Source organism: Schistocerca cancellata, chromosome 7, assembly GCF_023864275.1.
Source record: "Schistocerca cancellata isolate TAMUIC-IGC-003103 chromosome 7, iqSchCanc2.1, whole genome shotgun sequence".
Classification (NCBI taxonomy): Eukaryota; Metazoa; Arthropoda; class Insecta; order Orthoptera; family Acrididae; genus Schistocerca; species Schistocerca cancellata.
In genome coordinates this window covers 375,431,986-375,454,491 of record NC_064632.1, presented here as the reverse complement: position 1 = coordinate 375,454,491, position 22,506 = coordinate 375,431,986, and the positions used below count along the sequence as shown (strand labels likewise).

The following is a 22,506-nucleotide window of genomic DNA, read 5'->3' as shown; positions in this document are numbered from 1 at the left end:
CCCCGTCCCCCCCCTTCCCGTTTCCCGTCCCCCCCCTTCCCGTTTCCCGTCCCCCCCTTCCCGTTTCCCGTCCCCCCCCCCTTCCCGTTTCCCGTCCCCCCCCCTTCCCGTTTCCCGCCTCCCCTTCCCGTTTCCCGCCTCCCCTTCCCGTTTCCCGCCTCCCCTTCCCGTTTCCCGCCTCCCCTTCCCGTTTCCCGCCTCCCCTTCCCGTTTCCCGCCCCCCCCTTCCCTTTTCCCGCCCCCCCTTCCCTTTTCCCGTTCCCCCCGTTTCCCGTTCCCCCCCCCTTCCCGTTTCCCGTCCCCCCCCCTTCCCCCCCTTCCCGTTTCCCGTCCCCCCCTTCCCGTCCCCCCCTTCCCTTTAGCTTTCTAGCACAGAAAACTAACTTCAACAACAAAAAATGTGATTTAGGTTAAATATCACTGTTAGTTGTCCATTTTAGAAACTTTCTCACAGATTAGGTCTCGGCCTGTTTTGAATGACCGATTGCTGCCTGTGAGGAAGTGAGAGGAGTGATTTGAAGGGATCGACGCTAATCCTCTGGCTACGAAAGAATTCTTATAAGCTGCACTATTACTGAAATGTACCAGCAGCTATTAATGTGCCATCAGCAGTGCATTCCTTGAGGCAATGTTTAACAGCGTGCTTTCATTTTGTACAGACACAGAGCAAATAATTGTGAAGGGAGCCTTCTGGGAAGAAAACTTGAATCATTTTAATTGGCTGTTGATGTTGTGAGTTGGAAATTATCGACCTTAATCTTGTACGGAAAGGGAGAGCCAATCATGTTGATAGACGATAGTGCTTGCACATGCTACAAGGGTGGAGCCCCCACATATTTTCTGAAGTAGGAAATTGTCTTCTGACGATAAAAAGTGAGCCACATGCGTAACAGTGTATTCTGAGTGTGAATATTCGTTCTAATTATAACAGATGTAGCGACCTGCTCCGGCTTTGCAGGGGTAACGCCAAGCACAGGTATTTGACGTAGCTGTGATTTTTGTTTACAATACACTGCGTAAAGATTAAAATTCGGAGAACAACGTTAGGTAACTGAATACAAAAGTGACAATGATAGTGACATAAATTTAAGTGAAAATGAATTGCATACGGTAGTGAATAGTGCATTCAGTGGAATTTTAGTGTGTTAATATTACTCTACGTCACATGTAACCGAAACGTAAAATAAGAGAGCTTGCTAGTAATGCAATGAAAAGGAAACTGAAAGAAGAGCGAGAACCACGCTCAGCTTCGCAACGGAAAAAAGGAATAGAGGAACAACAGGATGAAATTAGATGACAGGAACGAGTGAGACACTCGGCAAACAGAAACGGAGAAATTGCTGCACAAACAAGATTACTAAATGAACTAACTAGGGTTACAATTAGTTAAGTTCGTACAGGACAATGATCGCAAGAGCATGAGCAAAACAGTGTACGAGAAGTCCAAAGCAGACGTAGTAGAGATTACATTCTGCCAAGTGAAGCATTTCGTTATGATCCCACTAAAGAATACAAGTAACACAAACATGTCACTGGTTCATGTGTGTCAGTTCTGCGGCGCTAAGTAGTTCAGTGTTCTGAGTGGAAAAACTCGAGTATCGTAGCAGCATTGGAAATGTCTCCACCAGAATGAATGACAGAGCATTTTGTTTCAAATTAGGGTATTACTTAATACTTACGTGGACTTGAGTATTTTTGAGCAACCGAGAATGTTTTCGAGCGTGAAATACTAACATTTTGACAATTTTTTTAATGTTCATTTTTACAGTGCTCATTTGATCTGGAATGGTCTCAGAAAACAAATGAACAAACTTGTTTGTCAAATTCGCTCTTTACTATCCACGTGTTAGTCAAATGAGCTCCCGGACATACCCGCCAGGATGTCAAATTTAACCTCACTTTCGACGCAACCATGCGTATCGTATCGTATCGCATCGCGAAGTACTTTCGACACTAGTAGGTAATGGTACGTGATGCGATGCAAGATCGAAATTCATAACCTTCGAAATCTCCTCCAGTTGCATGATATCTCCGAGTTCTAACTAGTAGTCTGGCAAGCAACTGGCTATTGTTTGACAAAAGCAAGCATAAACGGTGACGTTTGTGTGCCAAATCGGCCTTTCACATCTACATCTGCAATCCGCGAGCCACCTGACGGCGTGTGGCAGAGGGTACTTCAGATCCCTCTTTCCCCGTACCACTCACGAATGTCGCGTCAGAAAAGTGATTGTCGGTAGCGGCTTCTGTATTAACTCTAATTACTCAAATTTTCTTGTGGTCATTTCGAGTGATGTATATGGGAGGAAGTAGTATATTCTCCGACTCCTTCCGGGAAGTGCTGTGTCGAAATTTCAATCTGCGCGTAATGCACAACGCCTTTCTTGTAGCGTCTGCCACTGAAGTTTCTAGAGCTGCTTCTCTGTAACGCTTTTCTGCCGACCACAAGATCCCGGGACGAAACGCTCATGTTATACTGATGCCTATCCACTACTTTGGTTATCACAACATCTGCCACTTCGACGTCCGTACCGTGGTTGAAAGGAGCCGTATTACGATCCTTCGCTGTGCAACAGTTTCGGAAGACCGAATTCAGTATTTAGGCCTTTTGTGTTATCTTCCGTTACGGTGCCGGTATGGCAGCGAAATTTCTCACACACCGCTGTGTTTGACAAACACGTTAGAGTAAACAGAACACTGCCAAATGATTTGTCAAGGACGTGTAGTCTGACAAATCGTTTGTTCGTTTGCAGTGATCGTAATAAGAAAAATGAACAAATGTGTCGTTTTAAGTGTTTGCTAATAAATTTGTTCTAATTGTTCCATTATTTTTGGCCTTAAAGAAATTACTTTCCGGGTAGCCCTCGTGGATCGACTATTAAAAAACATAAGTTGCGGCTGAATGTGACCATTGCAGCCTTAGTGTAGAACACCGGAACACCGTGTTTCTCATGTAGTGGACCAGCCGATCTGTTGCAGGGCGGGCAGCGGAGCCTGATATACAAGTGCTCAAGGTTGATCCTGCGTGGGACGGCGAGAGAGCAGGTCGGGTTCGAGTAGTAGTAACAGCAGCAGCAGGCTGTGAGTCATGCTGACCTCGCGACGCGACTTCCGAGAGACCCTGTAACGCGCCATTAAACCTCCAATCGGCACAGGCAGCGGCTGATGAGCCAGCCTCCTCCCAACTACTAGTGCGGAACGCAATCAGACCACCATTTGACAATTCCGCTGTCACTCTTTATTTCCTCTGTCGCTTGAAAGAGATAGCACAGCTTCCGACTCGAGATTTCCTTCTAGAGGCTGCTTCCGGCTGTTTGCGCTATCTTTGGTGCGCTTCTGCAGAGGTCAGCCAGGCGTATGAGCCATTGTTTTAAACACTGCAAGGGCCATTAACATGCATATATAGAGTGGCACGCGTATTCTCATATTACTAACACAAAGTAAAATTAAAAGAGAACATGTAAATTCGACCAATAAGAGTGTCAAAAAGGTAAATGCCAATAGGGAATAAACTGTTAAAGTTGCCAGACGATTTAAAATGCGTGTTTAATAAAAATGCATTTGGCATTTTAGTGTACGTACGTACAAATATTCATATTTACGTAAGCACCAGGCTTAATTCCTATTTAAACTACTGAGTGATTATAATAAAAGTGCAGCCACTCACAGGAGTCCATTGTGGGCTGTAATTAGTATATGTCAGCAAAACTAGGTTGTAATTTAATTACTATTAGAAACAGTCTTGATCACGATTTATTTAACAAGGTGACCGGTTTCGACCACTACTGTGGTCATCTTCAGACCATTGAGTAGGAACCTCTTTCTGTTGGAGAATCACTACAAATAAAATTATATATTACAAAAGATACGTTGACGACACAGTGCTATTATATAACGGCTCTAAGGAAGAAATTGACGCTTTCGCTAACAACTTAAATAATTTACATCCAAAACTTGTATTTACAGTAGAACACGAAAGTAAAAATAGTATGAATTTCCTTGACCTCACAATTAAACAGAATGGAAGACATAATATTTCTATTTATAGAAAATCCACATCAACCGACGCAATAATAAATGCTACATCATGCCATCCATTAAGATACAAAATGGCATTTTTTAAAACTATGATACATAGGTTACTGAAATTACCTCTCCAACATGATGCAATCCAAAAGGAAATTGATACATTAAAACAGTTAGCAGTTGCTAACAATTATAATTCCCATCAGGTTGATCTGTTATATCAAAAATTACAAGAAAAAAAATGATGCCGTTATAAATTCCAAGAAGAGATTTACACAAATGACATACATGGCACCTATCTCAGATAAAATAAATAAATAAATAAATAAATAAATTATTTAAGAACACAAGCGTGGCAATAGCATTTAAAACTAATAACCCCCTATAGATGAAACTGAAACACACAATTGGAGACTCAAATAGATACCAAAAGTCAGGTGTTTATAAAATATGTAATGACTGTGAGAAACAGTATATTGGCCAAACTGGCCGAAACTTTTTAACACGTTTCAAAGAACATACTACTGGTGCTGCGCGTATCAAATCAATATTCGGTCAACATCGTGATAGATACAATCATTCTGAGGGTTGCATTTCTAGCAATTTGAAAATATTACATACTGTGCCGAAAGGACCTTAGAAGAAATTGAAATTTTTTCACTTCACAAAAGTAATCCATTATCTGTTTTAAACGAACAACTTCAGTTCAAAGACAAACATTTCTTTGAGCTTTTCGATGATCTGCTTTAGAATGTCTACTCTTCTGTATTTGTTTTAAAAAGGTCTTTTAAATTATTAAGACTTTTAGCAAATATTTAATATTTACATTGTAATTGTATTTTACCAAACATTTCAGTAGTGATTCTCCAACAGAAAGAGGTTCCTACTCAATGGTCTGAAGATGACCAGAGTAGTGGTCGAAACCGGTCACCTTGTTAAATAAATCGTGATCAAGACTGTTTTTAATAGTAATTATTTACAAGACATTGATCACTGCTGTTCCCGTAATGCATTCAAAAGTAAAACTAGGTTGGTATTCTAATGTGTTAATGCGTGTACGCTCGAAAAAATTAGTTCCAATTTTGTCCACCAGGTGCAAATTTGGCGCTGTGAATGCAGCGGAGGAGTGTAGAAATATTTCCATATGTAGTGGATTAGGAACAGGATGTGGGCAGAAGAGGTCAAACAAATGAGAGGCTTAGTGTTGATTACTTTATTAACTGCCACTTACGTAATTTGTTCAATATGGGCAGTGGTAATGTCGACAAGATACTGCATTCATAAAATGACATGATCAGCAGTTGCTCACAGTGGAATCTGAACAATGTGTTACTGTATACTGGCCTTCAGACCAGGTACAGACCTAGTCTGTCCCTGTGGTAAACACTTTCTTTTAGATGTCATCAGAGCCAGAAGTCACAGGGATTCAGATCAGGTAATCTTGCAGGCCATGCACCAGGAAAACCTATGAAGATTAAATTTCGTGGAAGTTTCCATTAAGCAGATCTTTCACTGTGCAGGCGACATGACGTGTTACCCCTTCTTCCACCGAAACAGTGGTTTCCTCACAGTTGCAATCTTCCAAAGCAGGAATCTTGATGTACGAGGCAGTCTCGATTACGTGCTGACGTCACGTTACACCTGACAGGCCCTGTAGGTGTATTATCTTCAAAGATGAGCAGACAGAGGAAAAGATGCTTGTGAGTTCACGACACAGTCGCATAACAAGTATAATGGCTCTTCATGCACAACAAGTGGTTTAACATTACCTACCCAAAATTCGGCACATCTGTGCATTCAAAGCACCCGGTAGTGTAAAATGTGCCTCGTCACTCCATATTGCCCGGCCAAATATCATAAACTTCTGTCTGTGACAGAGATTGAAGAGCAAATTCTGAAAGTTGCTGCAGATCATGAGATTAGACTTGCTGCACCGTCTGGTTCTTGTTTGGGTATTAGTGTAAAATAGACCACAAAACTTTCCATACAACTGACCATGGGATGGACCTTTCTCGTGACACTGCGTGTGTATAAGCACTATTCGGGGCACGCGCTGTATGGCCAGTTACAGCAACATAGTTTCCACCGAGATAGGTGTTCCAGGTGCCACAAAAGTTGACCCGCATTTTTGAATTCCATTATCATTTTCATTAAACCATTTAATGACATCGGGCTTCTCCTCAGACCTATCAGTCAGCTATACTTTCTGAAGGCAGCATTGTAATTGCTGCTGTTCAATGTAATGTTTCACTTAACAGCTCACTGTCTCTCTTCTGGATAGCCATATTGTTAATTCACATTATGGATTGTCAAATGGCAGTATGGTCATCTTACCATACAGTGTACAGCACCAGATTTGCACCTGCTGACCGAAATTGGAACTAATTCCTCCCCCCCCCCCCCCAAGATAAATCGGTTTCACATTAATGCATTAGCATATCTTCGAAGTTTCACTGCCATAAACTAATCACAGCCCACACTGAAGCTCCGTGAGTAGCTGCACTTTAATTATAACTGCTTGGTACAAAAGTACCCTGTATATCAATGTGAAGTACATGGCAGAGGGTAGTTAACAATCCATTGTACTGTATGTGATTGAGTGGGCATTTGAAATGACTTCCATGGTATAATTTGTTTTGAATAAGTTTGTTTATGTTAACTCATGGAAACATTCCATACGCTGTCACGAAAAATGCAACATTTCAATTTCTTAATTTTTAAAGTTTACCTTTTTTACGACACTAGGATTAGTATTTTACGTTAAAATATTATGGTACGGTCCCATCTAGGTGTGGTGTAATAATGAAAAAGATTATTAAAAACATTGACGGAAATTCGGAAACAACACAAATGGATTCACACTTCAAGCTAATTTTGAGGAAGCTCATAGATTTAGCATCTGTTTGAGTTTTGAACAATCACAGCCCTGTCTTCACATCTTCAAAAGTGTATCTTCTTGTCCTCATTCTACACAAATTAGTGTGTCTAACTTTACAGGTACACTCCTGATGGATGCTAAAATGTGCTATTGGGTCTCTGAATAGCACTGACAAGCCCTTTTCCCCTAACATCCTCTATAGGATTCGAATTGGGGCTTCAAACCAGACCAAGCTTCATCCACGAGCTCCTACAAAAAATTGTCATGCAGTAGTGTACCTCCTTTAGAAATATAAAGTGCCATCCCTCAATTAAAGAGATAATTAAATGACATTTCACATTTTTCATGCCAGACAGTGTGTATATTTTGCAGTAAAATGTTTCGTAGCTAATTTAAGTCAAAACAGTCGCCACTAGTTTCTCCGATAAATTGAGTATATTTATGTTCTCTTAGATTGATTTTTTGGGGATAAACAAAGAATTGCAAAAGCAAATGGAGGATCATGGGATAAACACAATGGCTGGTTTATGGCCCAACAAATACAAGCCGCCGTTTGGGCTGCCAGAATTGACACAACTTAAAGATTTCTAATATACAGGACGTAACACAAAACTGTTTTATGGAAATGGTGTTAGATACCTTTGGTAAATGTTACGAACTGATTTATGTGATACACAGCTGTAATGGTAAATCTCATTAGGGACGATCAATTTCATTCTAGGATCAGACCACCATCGGGTACAGAAACCATCACAGTTATGCATTTGCGTAATTGGTATAATGATTATCAGATGTATGTTGTCCCATCTTTTATACTGGCTGTAAATACATTGTTCTGTCCATTTAACCTCATACGTGTGTTTGTGGGGTTTAATCATTCTCTGAACAAAGCGACGCGCAGCTGAAACGGTTTGTGGACCCTTGATGATCTGATCGTAGACTGAAATCAATTGTCTCTATTAAAATATACCGTTACAGATGTGAATTGAATAATGCAGTTTTTAACATGTATCAAAATTGGTAATGGCCGTTTAGGGTTCCCAACACACAAGATTTGTATATTAGTGCATATAACAAGTAGCTAAAACTGACATGGCGGAATGTGTATGGAGGAATTGGGGAGGCAGGGGTCGCATCAAATAAATCGCTTGTGTGGGGAAAATATTTCTGAACCGGCCATGATACAGACTGCAGACTGTTACCCCCTGCGGGTCCGGGGATTAGAATAGGCCCGAGGTATTCCTGCCTGTCGTAAGAGGCGACTAAAAGGAGTCCATCCCCCTCACGGGGGGAATTAGCGCCTGCGTCCGGAGACGGACGGTTCCACGACCTATAATTGTGGTCTCTTTGGTTTTTCACTTCTCGTTTCTTCCTTCCTTTGGTTGGTTCCTTTCTTTGTTCTTCTCCACCTCACTGTCTTCCTTAAACTTTCCCTTGACTTCTTCTCCTTCCCTTCTTCTCCTTGCCTTCTCATTGCCTTCTTCTCCTTGCCTTCTCATTGCCTCCTCCTCCTTGCCTTCTCATTGCCTTCTTCTCCTTGCCTTCTCTGGTCTCCGCCTCGGCGTTTGAGACAGTCTGTCCTCTTTCTCCCTCTCTCTTCTTTTTCCTCTTCTTCCTTCCTCCCTGTGCATGCCTGAAGGCCGACCCACGCGTTCGCACGCGTAGCCGGTGACGGGGTAACGCGTAATTCCCCGCCCTGGGTAGACATGTAAGGCATGCGCGTACCCCCTGGTAAAGGCCAGGCCCGGGGAGGGGTGATTGCCTGAGCTGATACCTTCTGACCAAGCCGATTGGTCCCTCCGTCTGTTTCTCGGGAGGTGTGACCTGAGGTGTAAACATTCACCTAAGGCGGGAGTGCCCTCTGAGAGGGTCCCCACAAGGAAGGAGCGCGCCATCGGAGACGCTGGCAATCATGGGGGATTCCTCCGCAATGGATTTCACTCCATCTCTCTCGACTTCTGCCCAAAAACGGAAACGTGACCAGCCACCAGTGACAAAAGTACTACCGCCTGCCCCACAGTTCCTCGTCGTTTCTCGATCTGAGGACGGAAAGGATTTTTCCTCTGTCAACCCTTTCGTTATCCAGAAGGGCGTAGATGCCATAGCCGGATCTGTCAAATCTTGTACCAGGTTGCGAAACGGTAACTTATTACTAGAAACTGAGAGTGCCTTTCAGGCACAAAAACTGCTTCGGGCCACACTCCTGTACACGTTCCCTGTCCGGGTGGAGGCCCACCGAACTTTGAATTCGTCTCGTGGTGTAGTCTATACTAGCTCCCTCGACGGATTGACTGACGAGATTCAATCTTTCCTCGCTGAGCAGGGCGTAACGGCTGTCCATAGGGTCATGAAAAAGGTCAACAATGACCTTGTACCGACCCGGACACTTTCCTTGACCTTCGATAGTGTTAAGCTGCCATCGCGCATCAAGGCGGGCTACGAGGTTATTTCTGTTCGCCCCTATGTCCCGACACCTACGCGCTGCTACCAGTGTCAGCGTTTCAATCACACTCGACAGTCTTGTTCCAATGCGGCTAAATGTGTCACTTATGGCAGGGATGCCCATGAGGGTGACTGTCCGCCTCCGTCTCCTCGTTGTGTGAACTGTCAGGGTGACCATGCCGCATCCTCCCGCGACTGTCCTGTCTATAAGGAAGAACGCTGTATCCAAGAAATTCGGGTCAAAGAGAAAGTGTCCACCTCGGCTGCTCGCAAGCTATTGGCTAGTAGGAAACCCACGCTGCTCCCAACGGGGAAATACAGTACTGTCCTCGCCTCTCCTCGGACTACCCGGGAGGTGGCAACCCAGACATGCGATCTGACCTTCAGCACCATGGTCGTCCGTTCGGCCAGTGCTAAGATCGCGCGGTCGACGTCTCCTCTTCCTCCCATCACCCCACAGACACCAGCCCCTTCATCAGCTTCTGCTAAGACGAAGACCCAGAAGTCTGATGCACGGGCCTTCAAGAAGGAACCATCCCGTGCAGACTTCCTACGTACCTCGACCTCCCAGCCTTCGACCGGTACTTCCACCAAACGTCCTTCCAAGAAGGCTCATAGGAAGCACAGTTCTCCTTCTCCGCCACGGCGCATTTCTTCTCCTGCGCCACCCAGCGGTTGCCGCCCCAGGCCGTCATCCGTTTCGCCTGGCCGCACCGCTGGTAGCCGAACACCTGGCCGTTCTCCGGCGGAGGAAGCTCCCCCTCCTGGTCATCCTCCCAAGATGGCCGATGAACTTACAGACCCAATGGACGATGACTGACTGCCTACTGATAGCGGCGGCAGTGCTCGCTCGAAGCCAGGCCCCCAGCGGCCTTCGAGGTGACCCCTTCTTTCATCTTCCTTTTCTTACGATGGCACTTATTCACTGGAATATTCGCAGCATTCGCTCCAACCGAGAGGACTTGAAGTTGCTGCTCCGCTTGCACCGTCCGCTCGTCGTAGCCCTCCAGGAAACGAAGCTACGCCCATGCGATCACATTGCCTTGGCACACTACACCTCTGTGCGTTTTGACCTACCCCCTGTGGTAGGTATCCCAGCTCATGGAGGGGTTATGTTGCTGGTCCGGGATGATATTTCTACGATCCCATCACGTTGCACACCGGCCTGCAGGCAGTTGCCATCCGCATTACTCTCCCCACTTTTACGTTTTCCTTTTGTACCGTTTACACTCCATTGTCATCTGCCGTTACCAGGGCAGACATGATGCAACTTATTGCTCAGCTACCTGCCCCATTTTTGTTAACTGGAGACTTCAATGCCCACCATCCCCTTTGGGGCTCTCCAGCATCCTGCCCGAGGGGCTCCCTGTTAGCAGACCTTTTCAACCAGCTCAATCTTGTCTGCCTCAATACTGGCGCCCCTACTTTTTCTTTCGGACAAATCTCACACCTATTCCCATTTAGACCTCTCTATATGTACTCCCCAACTTGCACGCCGGTTTGAGTGGTATGCCCTTTCTGATACATATTCGAGCGACCACTTCCCGTGTGTTATCCATCTCCTGCAGCATACCCCCTCTCCGTGCTCCTCTAGTTGGACCATCTCCAAGGCAGACTGGGGGCTCTTCTCTTCCAGGGCGACCTTTCAGGATCAAACCTTCACAAGCTGCGATCGTCAGGTCGCACACCTCACGGAAGTCATTCTCGCTGCTGCTGAATATTCCATCCCTCACCCTACTTCTTCTCCACGTCGCGTACCGGTCCCCTGGTGGACCGCAGCATGTAGAGACGCTTTACGTGCTCGTCGACGTGCTTTACGCACCTTTAAACGCCACCCTACAGTGGCGAATTGTATCAATTATAAACGATTACGTGCTCAGTGTCGTCGTATTATTAAAGAAAGCAAGAAAGCCAGCTGGGCTGCTTTCACAAGCACCTTCAACAGTTTTACTCCTTCTTCTGTTGTCTGGGGTAGCCTGCGCCGGCTATCTGGCACTAAGGTCCACTCACCAGTTTCTGGCTTGACGGTCGCGAATGACGTCCTTGTGGCCCCTGAGGATGTCTCCAATGCCTTCGGCTGCTTTTTCGCAGAGGTTCCGAGCTCCGCTCATTACCACCCTGCCTTCCTCCCCCGCAAACAGGCAGAGGAGGCTAGGCCACCTAACTTCCGCTCCTTGAATCGTGAAAGTTATAATGCCCCATTCACCATGCGGGAACTCGAAAACGCACTTGGCCGATCACGGTCCTCCACTCCAAGGCCTGATTCTATTCATATTCAGATGCTGAAGAACCTTTCTCCTGCGGGTAAAGGTTTTCTTCTTCGTACTTACAATCGCATCTGGATTGAGGGTCATGTTCCCGCATGCTGGCGCGAGTCTATTGTTGTCCCGATTCCTAAGCCGGGGAAGGACAAGCACTTGCCTTCCAGTTATCGACCTATCTCGCTTACCAGCTGTGTCTGTAAAGTGATGGAGCGAATGGTTAACTCTAGATTGGTTTGGCTGCTCGAGTCTCGACGCCTACTTACCAATGTACAATGTGGATTTCGTAGGCGCCGCTCTGCTGTTGACCATCTGGTTACCTTGTCGACCTTCATTATGAATAACTTATTGCGGAAGCGCCCGACCGCGGCTGTGTTCTTTGATTTGGAAAAGGCTTACGACACCTGTTGGAGGGCGGGCATTCTCCGCACCATGTATACATGGGGCCTTCGTGGTCGCCTCCCTCTTTTTATTCATTCCTTTTTAATGGATCGACAGTTCAGGGTACGTGTGGGTTCTGTCCTGTCAGACACCTTTCGCCAGGAGAATGGGGTGCCACAGGGCTCAGTTTTGAGCGTCGCTCTCTTCACCATCGCGATCAATCCAATAATGGATTGCCTCCCAGCTGATGTATCAGGCTCCCTTTTCGTGGACGATTTTACCATCTATTGCAGCGCCCAGTGTACAAGTGTCCTGGAGCGCTGTCTTCAGCGTTCTCTTGACCGTCTTTACTCCTGGAGTGTCGCCAATGGCTTCCGTTTTTCTGCCGAGAAGACGCACCATGTATACATGGGGCCTTCGCGGTCGCCTCCCTCTTTTTATTAATTCCTTTTTAATGGATCGACAGTGCAGGGTACGTGTGGGTTCTGTCCTGTCAGACACCTTTCGCCAGGAGAATGGGGTGCCACAGGGCTCAGTTTTGAGCGTCGCTCTCTTCACCATCGCGATCAATCCAATAATGGATTGTCTCCCAGCTGATGTATCAGGCTCCCTTTTCGTGGACGATTTTACCATCTATTGCAGCGCCCAGTGTACACGTGTCCTGGAGCGCTGTCTTCAGCGTTCTCTTGACCATCTTTACTCCTGGAGTGTCGCCAATGGCTTCCATTTTTCTGCCGAGAAGATGGTCTGTATTAACTTCTGGCGCTACAAAGAGTTTCTCCCACCGTCCTTACGACTCGGTCTCGTTGCTCTCCCAGTCGTGGAGACAACCAAATTTTTAGGCCTTACATTTGACAGGAAACTTAGCTGGTCTCCACATGTGTCATATTTGGCCACCCGTTGTACCCGTTCTTTAAATGTCCTCTGTGTTCTCAGTGGTATGTCGTGGGGAGCGGATCGAACCGCCCTACTTCGTCTATATCAGTCGATCGTCCGCTCCAAGCTGGATTATGGGAGCTTCGTATACTCCTCTGCACGGCCATCCATCTTACGCCGCCTCAACTCCATACAACATCGGGGTTTACGACTTGCGATTGGAGCATTTTATACTAGTCCCGTAGAGAGTCTTCATGCTGACGCTGGCGAATTGCCACTCACCTACTGGCGCGATATACTGCTTTGTCGGTATGCCTGTCGGCTACTGTCAATGCCCGACCATCCGTCTTATCGTTCCTTTTTTGACGACTCTCTCGACCGTCAATACGGGTTGTATGTCTCTGCCCTGCTACCCCCTGGAGTTCGCTTTCGTCGCCTCCTTCAACACCTTAATTTTTCACTCCCTGCAACCTTTCGAGTGGGCGAGAGCCACACGCCACCTTGACTCCAGGCTCAGGTCCGCATTCACCTTGACCTCAGCTCGCTCCCAAAAGAGGTTACCCCCGGTTCGGTCTACCACTCCCGTTTTGTGGAACTTCGTTCGAAGTTCATCAATATGACTTTCATTTATACAGATGACTCTAAGACCAATGACGGGGTCGGGTGTTCTTTTATTGTCGGGGCACAAAGTTTCAAATACCGTCTCCATGGCCATTGTTCGGTCTTCACAGCTGAGCTCTTTGCCCTCTACCAGGCTGTTCTTTACATCTGCCGCCACCGACATTCTGCTTATGTCATCTGTTCCGATTCCCTGAGCGCCATCCAGAGCCTCAGTGATCCGTATCCGGTTCACCCTTTCGTGCACCGGATCCAACACTCTCTTCGGCAGCTGGTGGACGTCGGTTCTCCGGTTAGCTTTATGTGGGTCCCTGGCCATGTCAGTATCCCTGGGAACGAAGCTGCAGATGCCGCGGCCAAGGCTGCAGTCCTCCAGCCTCGGACAGCTTCTTGTTGTGTCCCTTCGTCAGATTTTAGCAAGGTTATTTGTCGGCGCATTTTATCACTATGGCATGCCGATTGGGCTGCCCTTACAGCCAACAAGCTTCGGGCCTTGAAACCTCTTCCCGTGGCTTGGACGTCCTCCTCACGCCCTTCTCGGCGGGAGGAGGTAGTTTTGGCCCGGTTTAGAATTGGACACTGCCGGTTCAGCCATTGCCATCTGCTGACGGCTGCGCTGGCGCCGTTCTGCCCATGTGGGCAATTGCTGACGGTCCGCCACATTTTACTGTCCTGTCCGGATTTTAACGCACTGCGTCTCGATCTTAACCTGCCATGTACTTTAGATGCCGTTTTAGTGGATGACCCATGAGCAGCTGCTCGTGTTCTTCGTTTTATCAATTTGACAAACCTCACTAAGGACATTTGATGATGCTGTTTTTTAATCCTATGCCTGTCAGTCTGTCTTTTATCGTGTTTTCCCTTTTAGTTGTTGTTTTAAACTTGTGCCTCGCGGTGCATTCTTAACGTCGTCAGGGCGCTAATGACCATTGAAGTTGTGCGCCCTAAAACCACAAAGAGAGAGAAAAAAAAAGGACTGCAGACGAAAACCACTCAATCTATGTGGCTGAGACTATCGTAGTCTTGCAAGAGTCCGACAAACTCATCCTTTGTAAATATTTCAGATTCTGAGAGTGAACAACAAGCACTATGTAAAGTCTCTGGACTGAAGACGACGACGACGACGACGACGACGACGACGACGACGACGACGACCTACTAAAAATCACTTTCACTGGCTTTATACAATAATCTGTATCTTTTGATTGACAGATGAGTTCTGACCTTTTTCTTAGACCACAATGCAGTTGGTTTGCAGTGATTCATTACCACTGCAATGCCAGTCCTATCTTCTGGTAGTCACTGGCCATTGGCTAAGTGTGTGATCTGGTGAATGGCAGAGTTGTGAGATGGATCCAGCTTGAGCTATCCTCATGATGTTCAGCTGAATTCAGTTAGCTTTGTGTGTTTTAGGAACTCTTCGTTTCACTTTCACTAATCTCAACAACTGAAAATGAATTACAGCATGCCACTTGGACAAATTTGCTCTTAATCTTCAAAATAGTTCTCTCTCTCTCTCTCTCTCTCTCTCTCTCTCTCTCTCTCTCTCTCTCTCTCTCTCTCTTTCCCCCTCCCCACCCCTTCCCCACCAATAACAGAGTAATGACCATAAGTGATCTAATTTTCTTATTTTTCTCAGAGCATCAAAACTGGTTTGGTGTGGATGAGAACCTTGGACCAATTGCTGTAAGTCTGAGGAGAGAACGATTAGAGAGGGGAGAAGCATCACCTACGTATCTTTATAGGCTGCTTATCAGGACAACTGAGGTAAGCAAAAATAATGTTAGTTATTTACAGGGAAATAATCCTTTCACCAGTTATAATCAATATTTTTTTCTGTTAAGTTTGCCTTCAATGTATGATTCATATATAGTTTCATTAATTCATACACATAGGAGGGCACACAATTGTTAGTAATACAAATGTTTCATGTAAGTTATATTTTTCTTTCTTTGCAGCTCCTAACACTGAGAGGATCTGTTCTAGAGGATGCAATACCAAACATTAAACCTTCAAATAGTAACAAGGGAATGTGTACAAAGGAAGTACTGGAATACATAGCACCTGAAATACAATTGTCATGGTAAGAACCAATTTTATACCCATTGAGTTTTGTTTTCTGACATTGTGTAAGAAAATACACATCTAGTGATTGCTACAATAATACATAGACAGCTATATTGTAATTTGCTGCAATAGCCATTCATGGATCTTAGCTGTATGGTAAGGATAGAGGTTTTATTGAGTCATCAGTCATCTGACTAGTTTGATGCAGCCCACCATGAATTCCTCTCCTTTGCCAACCTCTTTATCTCAGAGTAGCACTTGCAAACCTACGTCCTCAATTATTTTCTGGATGTATTCCAATCTCTGTCTTCCTCTACAGTTTTTGCTCTCTACAGCTTCCTCTAGTACCATGGAACTCATTCCATGATGTCTTAACTGATGTCCTATCTTCCACCTCCTTCTCGTTGTCAGTGTTTTCCACATATTCTTTTTCTCTCTGATTCCATGCAGGACCACCTCATTCCTTATCTTATCAGTCCACGTAATTTTCAACACTCATCTGTAGCATCACATCTCAAATTTCCCACTGTCTAAATTTCACTGCCATAAAATGTACATTCTCAGAAATTTCTTCCACAAATTAAGGCCTATGTTTGATACTAGTGTAGACTTCTCTTGGTCAGGAATGCCGTTTTTGCCAGTGCTCGTCTGATTTTGATGTATTCCTTGCTCTGTCTGTCATTGATTATTTTACTGCATAGGTAGCAAAATTCATTAACTTCATCTACTTCGTAACCATCAATCCTGATGTTAAGTTTCTTGCTGTTTTCATTTCTGCTACTTCTCATTACTTTTGTCTTTCTTCAGTTTACTCTCAATCCATATTCTGTACTCATTAGACTGTTCATTCCATTCAGCGGTTCATGTAAGTCTCCTTCACTTTCAATCACTATAGCGCATGTCATCAGCAGATTGTATCATTGATATCCTTTTACCTTGAGTTTTAATTCCACTCTTTTTTTTTTTTTTTTTCATTGCTTCGTCGATGAACAGATTGAACAGTAGGGGTGAAAGACTATATCCCAGTTTTACACCCTTTTTAATCCGAGCACTTTGTTCTTGGTCATCTACTCTTATTATTCCCTCTTGGATCTTGTACATATTGTATATTACCCTGTAACTTACCCATATTTTTCACAGAATTTCGAACAGCTTGCACCATTTTACATTGTCAAGAGCTTTTTCCCAGTTGACAAATCCTGTGAATGTATCTTGGTTTTTCTTTAATCTTGCTTCTATTATCAACCGTAAGGTCAGAATTGGCTCTCTGGTGCCTTTACCATTCCTAAAGCCAAACCGATCATCATCTAACACACCGTCAATTTTCTTTTCTATTCTTCCATTTATTATTCTTGTCAGCACCTTGGATGCATGAGCTGTTAAGCTCATTGTGTGATAATTCTCACACTTCTCAGCTCCTGCAGCCTTAGAAATTGTGTGGATGAAATTTTTTCGGGTCAGTCGGTATGTCACTAGGCTCATACATTCTGCACACCAACTTGAATAGTCAGTTTGTTGCAACTTTCCCCAATGATAGCAATTCTGATGGAATGTTATCCATCCCTTCTGCCTTTTTTATCTTAAATACTCCAAAGCTCTCTTAAATTATGATTCTAATACTGGATCCCCCATCTCTTCTAGATTGACTCCTGTTTCTTCTATCACATCAGACAAGTATTACCCCTCATAGAGGCTTTCGGTGTACTCTTTCCACCTATTCGCTCTATCCTCTGCATTTAACAGTGTAATTCCAATTGCACTCTTAATGTTACCACCCTTGCTTTTAATTTCTATGAAGGTTGTTTGACTTTCCTATATGCTGAGTCAGTCCTTCCAACAATCTTTTTTTTTTATTTTTTATTTTTATTTTATTTCTTCACATTTTTCATGCAGCTATTTCATCATAGCTTCCCTGCACTTCCTGTTTATTTCATTCCTCAGTGACCTGTATTTCTGTATTCCTGAATTTCCCTGAACATTTGTGTACTTCCTTCTTTCGTCGATCAACAGAATGGTCTCTTCGCAGTTACGTTCTTTGTACCTGTGTTTTTTTTCTCATTTCAACTTCTGTGATTGCTCTTTTTAGAGACGTCCATTTTTCTTAAACTGTACTGCCAACTGAGTGATTCCCTATTGCTGTATGTACACCCTTAGAGAGCTTCAAGCCTATCTCATCATTCCTTAGCACTTCCGTACTCCACTTCCTTGCATATTGACTCTTTCTGACTAATCTCTTGAACTTCAGCCTACTCTTCATCACTATTACATTGTGATCTGAGTCTGTATCAGCTCCTGGGTACGCCTTACAATACAGTATCTGATCTTGGAATCTGTCTGACCATGATGTAATTTAATTGAAATCTTTCCATATCACCTGGCCTTTCCCAAGTATACTTCCTGCTCTTTTGATTCTTGAACAGAGTATTCTGTTACTAGCTGAAATTTATCACACAACTCAATTAGTCTTTCTCCTACCTCCTCGTCCCAAGCTCGTGTTCTCCTGTAACCTTTTCTTCTCTTCCTTCCCCTACAACTGCATACCAGTCTCCCATTGCTATTAGACTTTAATCCCCCTTTACATACTGTATTAACCATCTCTACATCCTCATCTTCAGTGTGCGATGTCGGCACGTGTGCCTGGACTATCATTGTCGGTGTTGGTTTGCTTTCGACTCTAATAAGAGCAACCCTGTCACTGAACTGTTCACAGTAGCACACTCTCTGCCCTATCTTCCTATTCATAACAAATCCTACCCCTGTTATACCATTTTTTGCTTCTGTTGATAACACACTATACTCATCTGACCAGAAATGCTTGTCTTCTTTCCATTTCCCTTTTCAGATTTTCTAGTTTCCCTATAATGTTTAAGCTCCTGACATTCCACACCCCCATGCATCAACATAAGTTACAAACCTATAGGGTGCTTCAGAGAATGTGTGTTTTTTGAATGCCTATGACTAGGAAACTTGGGACACACATTTACGAAACTCTCACATCTATATTTCTTGGTTCTGTGGTGGTGTTGGTGCATAAACATTGTCCTTAATGAAATTCTGTAGGAAGAAATTGCAAGGTGTCAAATTCAGTGACTGTGGAGGGCAGCCGAGAAGTGCTAAGTCGCTGGCTGTTTGACAACCAATCCAACAGCTTGGCGGAGTTTGTCAAATATTCATCCACTTGGTGACTTCAGGGAGCCGGTGCTTGTTGAAAAATGTTGTCCTCGTTCAGCCTTGGAATTGTAACAAAACAAGATAATGCCGGCAGTTAACTGTATTTCCATCAAAGAAGAATGGGGCATAAACAGAAGAGTGGAATATTGTACAAAAAAAGAAATGGACTTTGGGTGAATCTCATATATGCGCATATGGGTTCTATAGGTCCCAGATTCGAACATTGTGTTTGTTTACTTTCCCCTAAGGTGGAAAGTAAAATTATAAGTTGCATGAAAGTGTTATTGTCAATAGCATTCTGAAGCTCGCCAGAAAATGCTACATTTTTGCATTTGGTATCATGATGATGTAGAGCCTGTAACAACCCTAACTTGTACGGCTTGATAGCCAATCGATGTCTCAAAACATGCCAAATTGTTGTAGGCAGTTGTATTTCCTGCCTCGCATGAGGAGTTGATTTTTTTGTAAGACTATGTTGGAAAGAAATTTGAATATATATGACATTTTTGTCAGACATGAGGGCAGCCAGGATTCTTTCCTTCACATAAGTATTTCGTGTCCACATTGTTGATACCACCAAGTGCATATGTGCCATCCATTTGGAGGATCAATTTGGTACCTCAGCCTGAAATGTGTTTGCACTGTAGTCATAAAATTACACTTCACAAACAACAGAGTATTTTTGCTGTGGTGTAGCAGTTTTGCAATGTGTGATGGTAACCAAACAACCATAAGACAACGGACATTGAGTGAAAATAAACTAGATGATGTATTCATCCCTCCAATAACAGAGGTGTGGCCCAGTGATGGATAGTTTTGACAACATAATACTTTGTAATAAATATTCATCTTGAAATGCCCTGTACTTATGGCATGAAACGTATCAAAATTGAATTACTGTAATGTTGACTGCAGCAGGTGAATTAGAAGGAAACACTTAGGCTTGCCAGTAGATATTGGTAACTGTTGTTTCTATTTAAAATGCTATCCACAGAAAGACAAGATGGTAGTTGTACAACCATATTGGTGCAAACAACTTTAGTTAATATGCAAGTTTCTGTTAATTTGTTGTTGATCAGAAAGAACAGCAACACTTGATGGGGAGAAAGCAAGTATTTTACAGTCAGAGACATGGGTGTGTAAATGGCTTGTTGTGTGGATTCTTGTTATGTTAAACATTACATTCTCATTTGTAGTGTATAAATAGTTTATAGTCTTTTAATTTTTCTTTGCTGTTCAGTCATTTGTGTTCAAAGTTAAAATTTTATCTCTTTTTCCCTTTGCTTTACAGTTGAGATATAGATTGTGACATTCAAAACTGTGCTTGTGGTTTCTAAAACAACACAAATGTAATTCAGTGTGAATTTAATGAATGAACATAGTTCATTTTAATGTACAAAAATATTGGAAAATTACTTTATTGAAACAAGTTGAATTTTATTATTTTGCTACGGTTACAGCCTGCGTCTTGGGATTGCATCGCCTCAGACAGAAGCGCAGCTATTGAAACTCGATGAACAGGCATTAATAAGACACTACAAAGTTGGTGTGCTTTATTGCCGAGCAGGGCAGTCTTCTGAAGAAGACATGTACAATAATGAGGATGCAGGTCCTGCGCTGGTAGAGTTCCTCGACACTGTAGGTCAGCGAGTAAGACTGCGTGGTTTCGACAAATATCGAGCTGGACTTGACAACAAGAGTAAGTAGTCTGTTAAATGATGTGTTGTCATCAACTTTTGATGAAAAGCCCTTGTTATTCATTTTGTTTCAGGAAAAAACTCTCGAGACGTAAAACGCAATTTGTTGTAGTGACTTAAATGTGCTTGGTGTATTGATATATGTAATTTCACATCATTAATAAATGCCATGTATATTATGTAAACTTTTTAGAGTAACTGACAATGAACTATCAAACTGCAATACAAGCTGTCCTCCATGTATATGTGGTGACACTTCCTCATGAGTTTCCATTTTAAAATTTGCTATGGTATCTCCTGATGTTTTGCTAGCAGTATGACATGTTACTAACCTATAAATCGGATAATTCATTCTGGACTATAATATTTAAGAGGAAACAACGTTCCATGTCATATTTTACATAAATGTTTATTTTTTCCTAGCGGACTCGACCGGTCTCTACTCCGTATATGCTCAGTATCAAGACTGTGAAATAATGTTCCACGTATCCACATTACTGCCCTTCACACCAAACAATAGGCAGCAGGTAAGATAAATGATTATTCAGATAGTTAAAAGTTTTAATTGATCTTGATAATGCTTTTTGTTTTATCAGTTTTTGATTAACTATGCCATTTGTTTAATTGTTGTAAAAGTAGACATTCATTCAGTTTTTGCTTAAGAGTGATTAATTCCATTGATAACAATAAAATAACACAAACACACCACTGTACAAGGTCTTCAAATGTTTTTGAGTTTGTCACTACACAGGCGCCAATGGATCAGTACTTGTTGGGGGATGAGACAGTGGTAAAACTATGCACTGTTTAACATGTAGTAGCATAAATCATCCATTCTGCCATGGTGGCAAACTGCTTACCATTAGTGGCACAAATATTGACATGATTATCTGTAGTTCACACTTAAGTTTGGCAGATGGTGCAAGACATCATTTTCAGATTTCACTCCCGAAAGTGCGTGGTGAAAAATGAGCAGCTAAATCTTTGGCTCTGATTTCTTATTTTTTATGATCGTGATTTATCACTCTGTAATTGGAAGGCAACAGAATATTTTGGCATTCTGAGAAAAAATTGGTGTGAAACTTTTTGAAGGGATATTGCTATGGTGGAAACCACTTTTCTTTTAATCATACTCAACCCAAGTCCCTTACCATAGCCATGACACATTACCCCCTATTTTATGAGAACACACAATTAATTATACTGCTTTCTTCTGTCAGTTTTATCTGGTCATATTGGACAATAATACTTTAGAAGACAACAAATATGTGTAGTGTTGGCAATGTGGTGGATGTGAAGGAGAAAACGTTCGTTGTTACAGTTCAGGTCCGAATTTTTGCCCCTGTTCCAACAACTGAGGATATTTCATCAAATATACTTGAAGATTTTTTTTTTTGTAAAGTCCCTTATTGTCTGTCTGTAAATCGTTTCAGCAAATGTCCCATAAATACTAAAATATACTGTTGTGAAACAATTATTTAAGAACAGAGCTAAAACAAATTTTTCAGACTAGTGCACGGGCTTTCTGCAAGGTAGCTCCTCACAGGTCAGAGAGAAATTGATGGATATGGTGAACATAGAGAACCTAAAAAGTCCACACCATTTTAAATAGACATTAATTTGGTTCCCAGACAGACATGCCAGCGAATTGTACTGTAGTTCTTTAGTGTTCATGTTCTGGAAACTCCTGTGATCTACTCAAATGACTTGAAATGTTTAGATCATGACACTCTCCTAACAAAAGCAGACCATTGTTTACATAGTAGAACAGATGTGTCGACTAATTTGCATCTAAGTAATAGAAGTTGGAGAAAATCACGTTTGTTGCAAATACTACGCCAGTTTTGCTGGAGTGGGACATATTAAGCATTGAATTACTGCAAGTCCATGCTAAGTTGTCTGTTTTATATGTCCATAAATGACATCAACCTCATTTCAATTGCCATGAATGAAATTATCCTCTCTTTTGGTAATTTCATTTTTGGGACTGGTAGGAAATGGCTGACATGTCACCTGCTGTGTTTGTAGATTATGTAAACTAATGTCAGTCTGATGGATAAGAAGTTTATTTTAAAAATAAAAAGAATACTCA

At 43.0% G+C, this 22,506-nt stretch overlaps 1 protein-coding gene across 1 annotated transcript in view; it reads left to right on the top strand.

The window, feature by feature from the left end:
• The window catches only part of LOC126092784 (signal-induced proliferation-associated 1-like protein 1), a 175,578-nt gene that overhangs the window by 81,940 nt on the left and 71,132 nt on the right, over positions 1-22,506 (top strand). The window contains exons 6-9 of the mRNA XM_049908511.1: positions 15,119-15,246; positions 15,438-15,562; positions 20,178-20,416; positions 20,838-20,941. Of these exons, the coding sequence (XP_049764468.1) occupies positions 15,119-15,246; positions 15,438-15,562; positions 20,178-20,416; positions 20,838-20,941 (596 nt within the window). The remainder of the gene's footprint in view (positions 1-15,118; positions 15,247-15,437; positions 15,563-20,177; positions 20,417-20,837; positions 20,942-22,506) is intronic.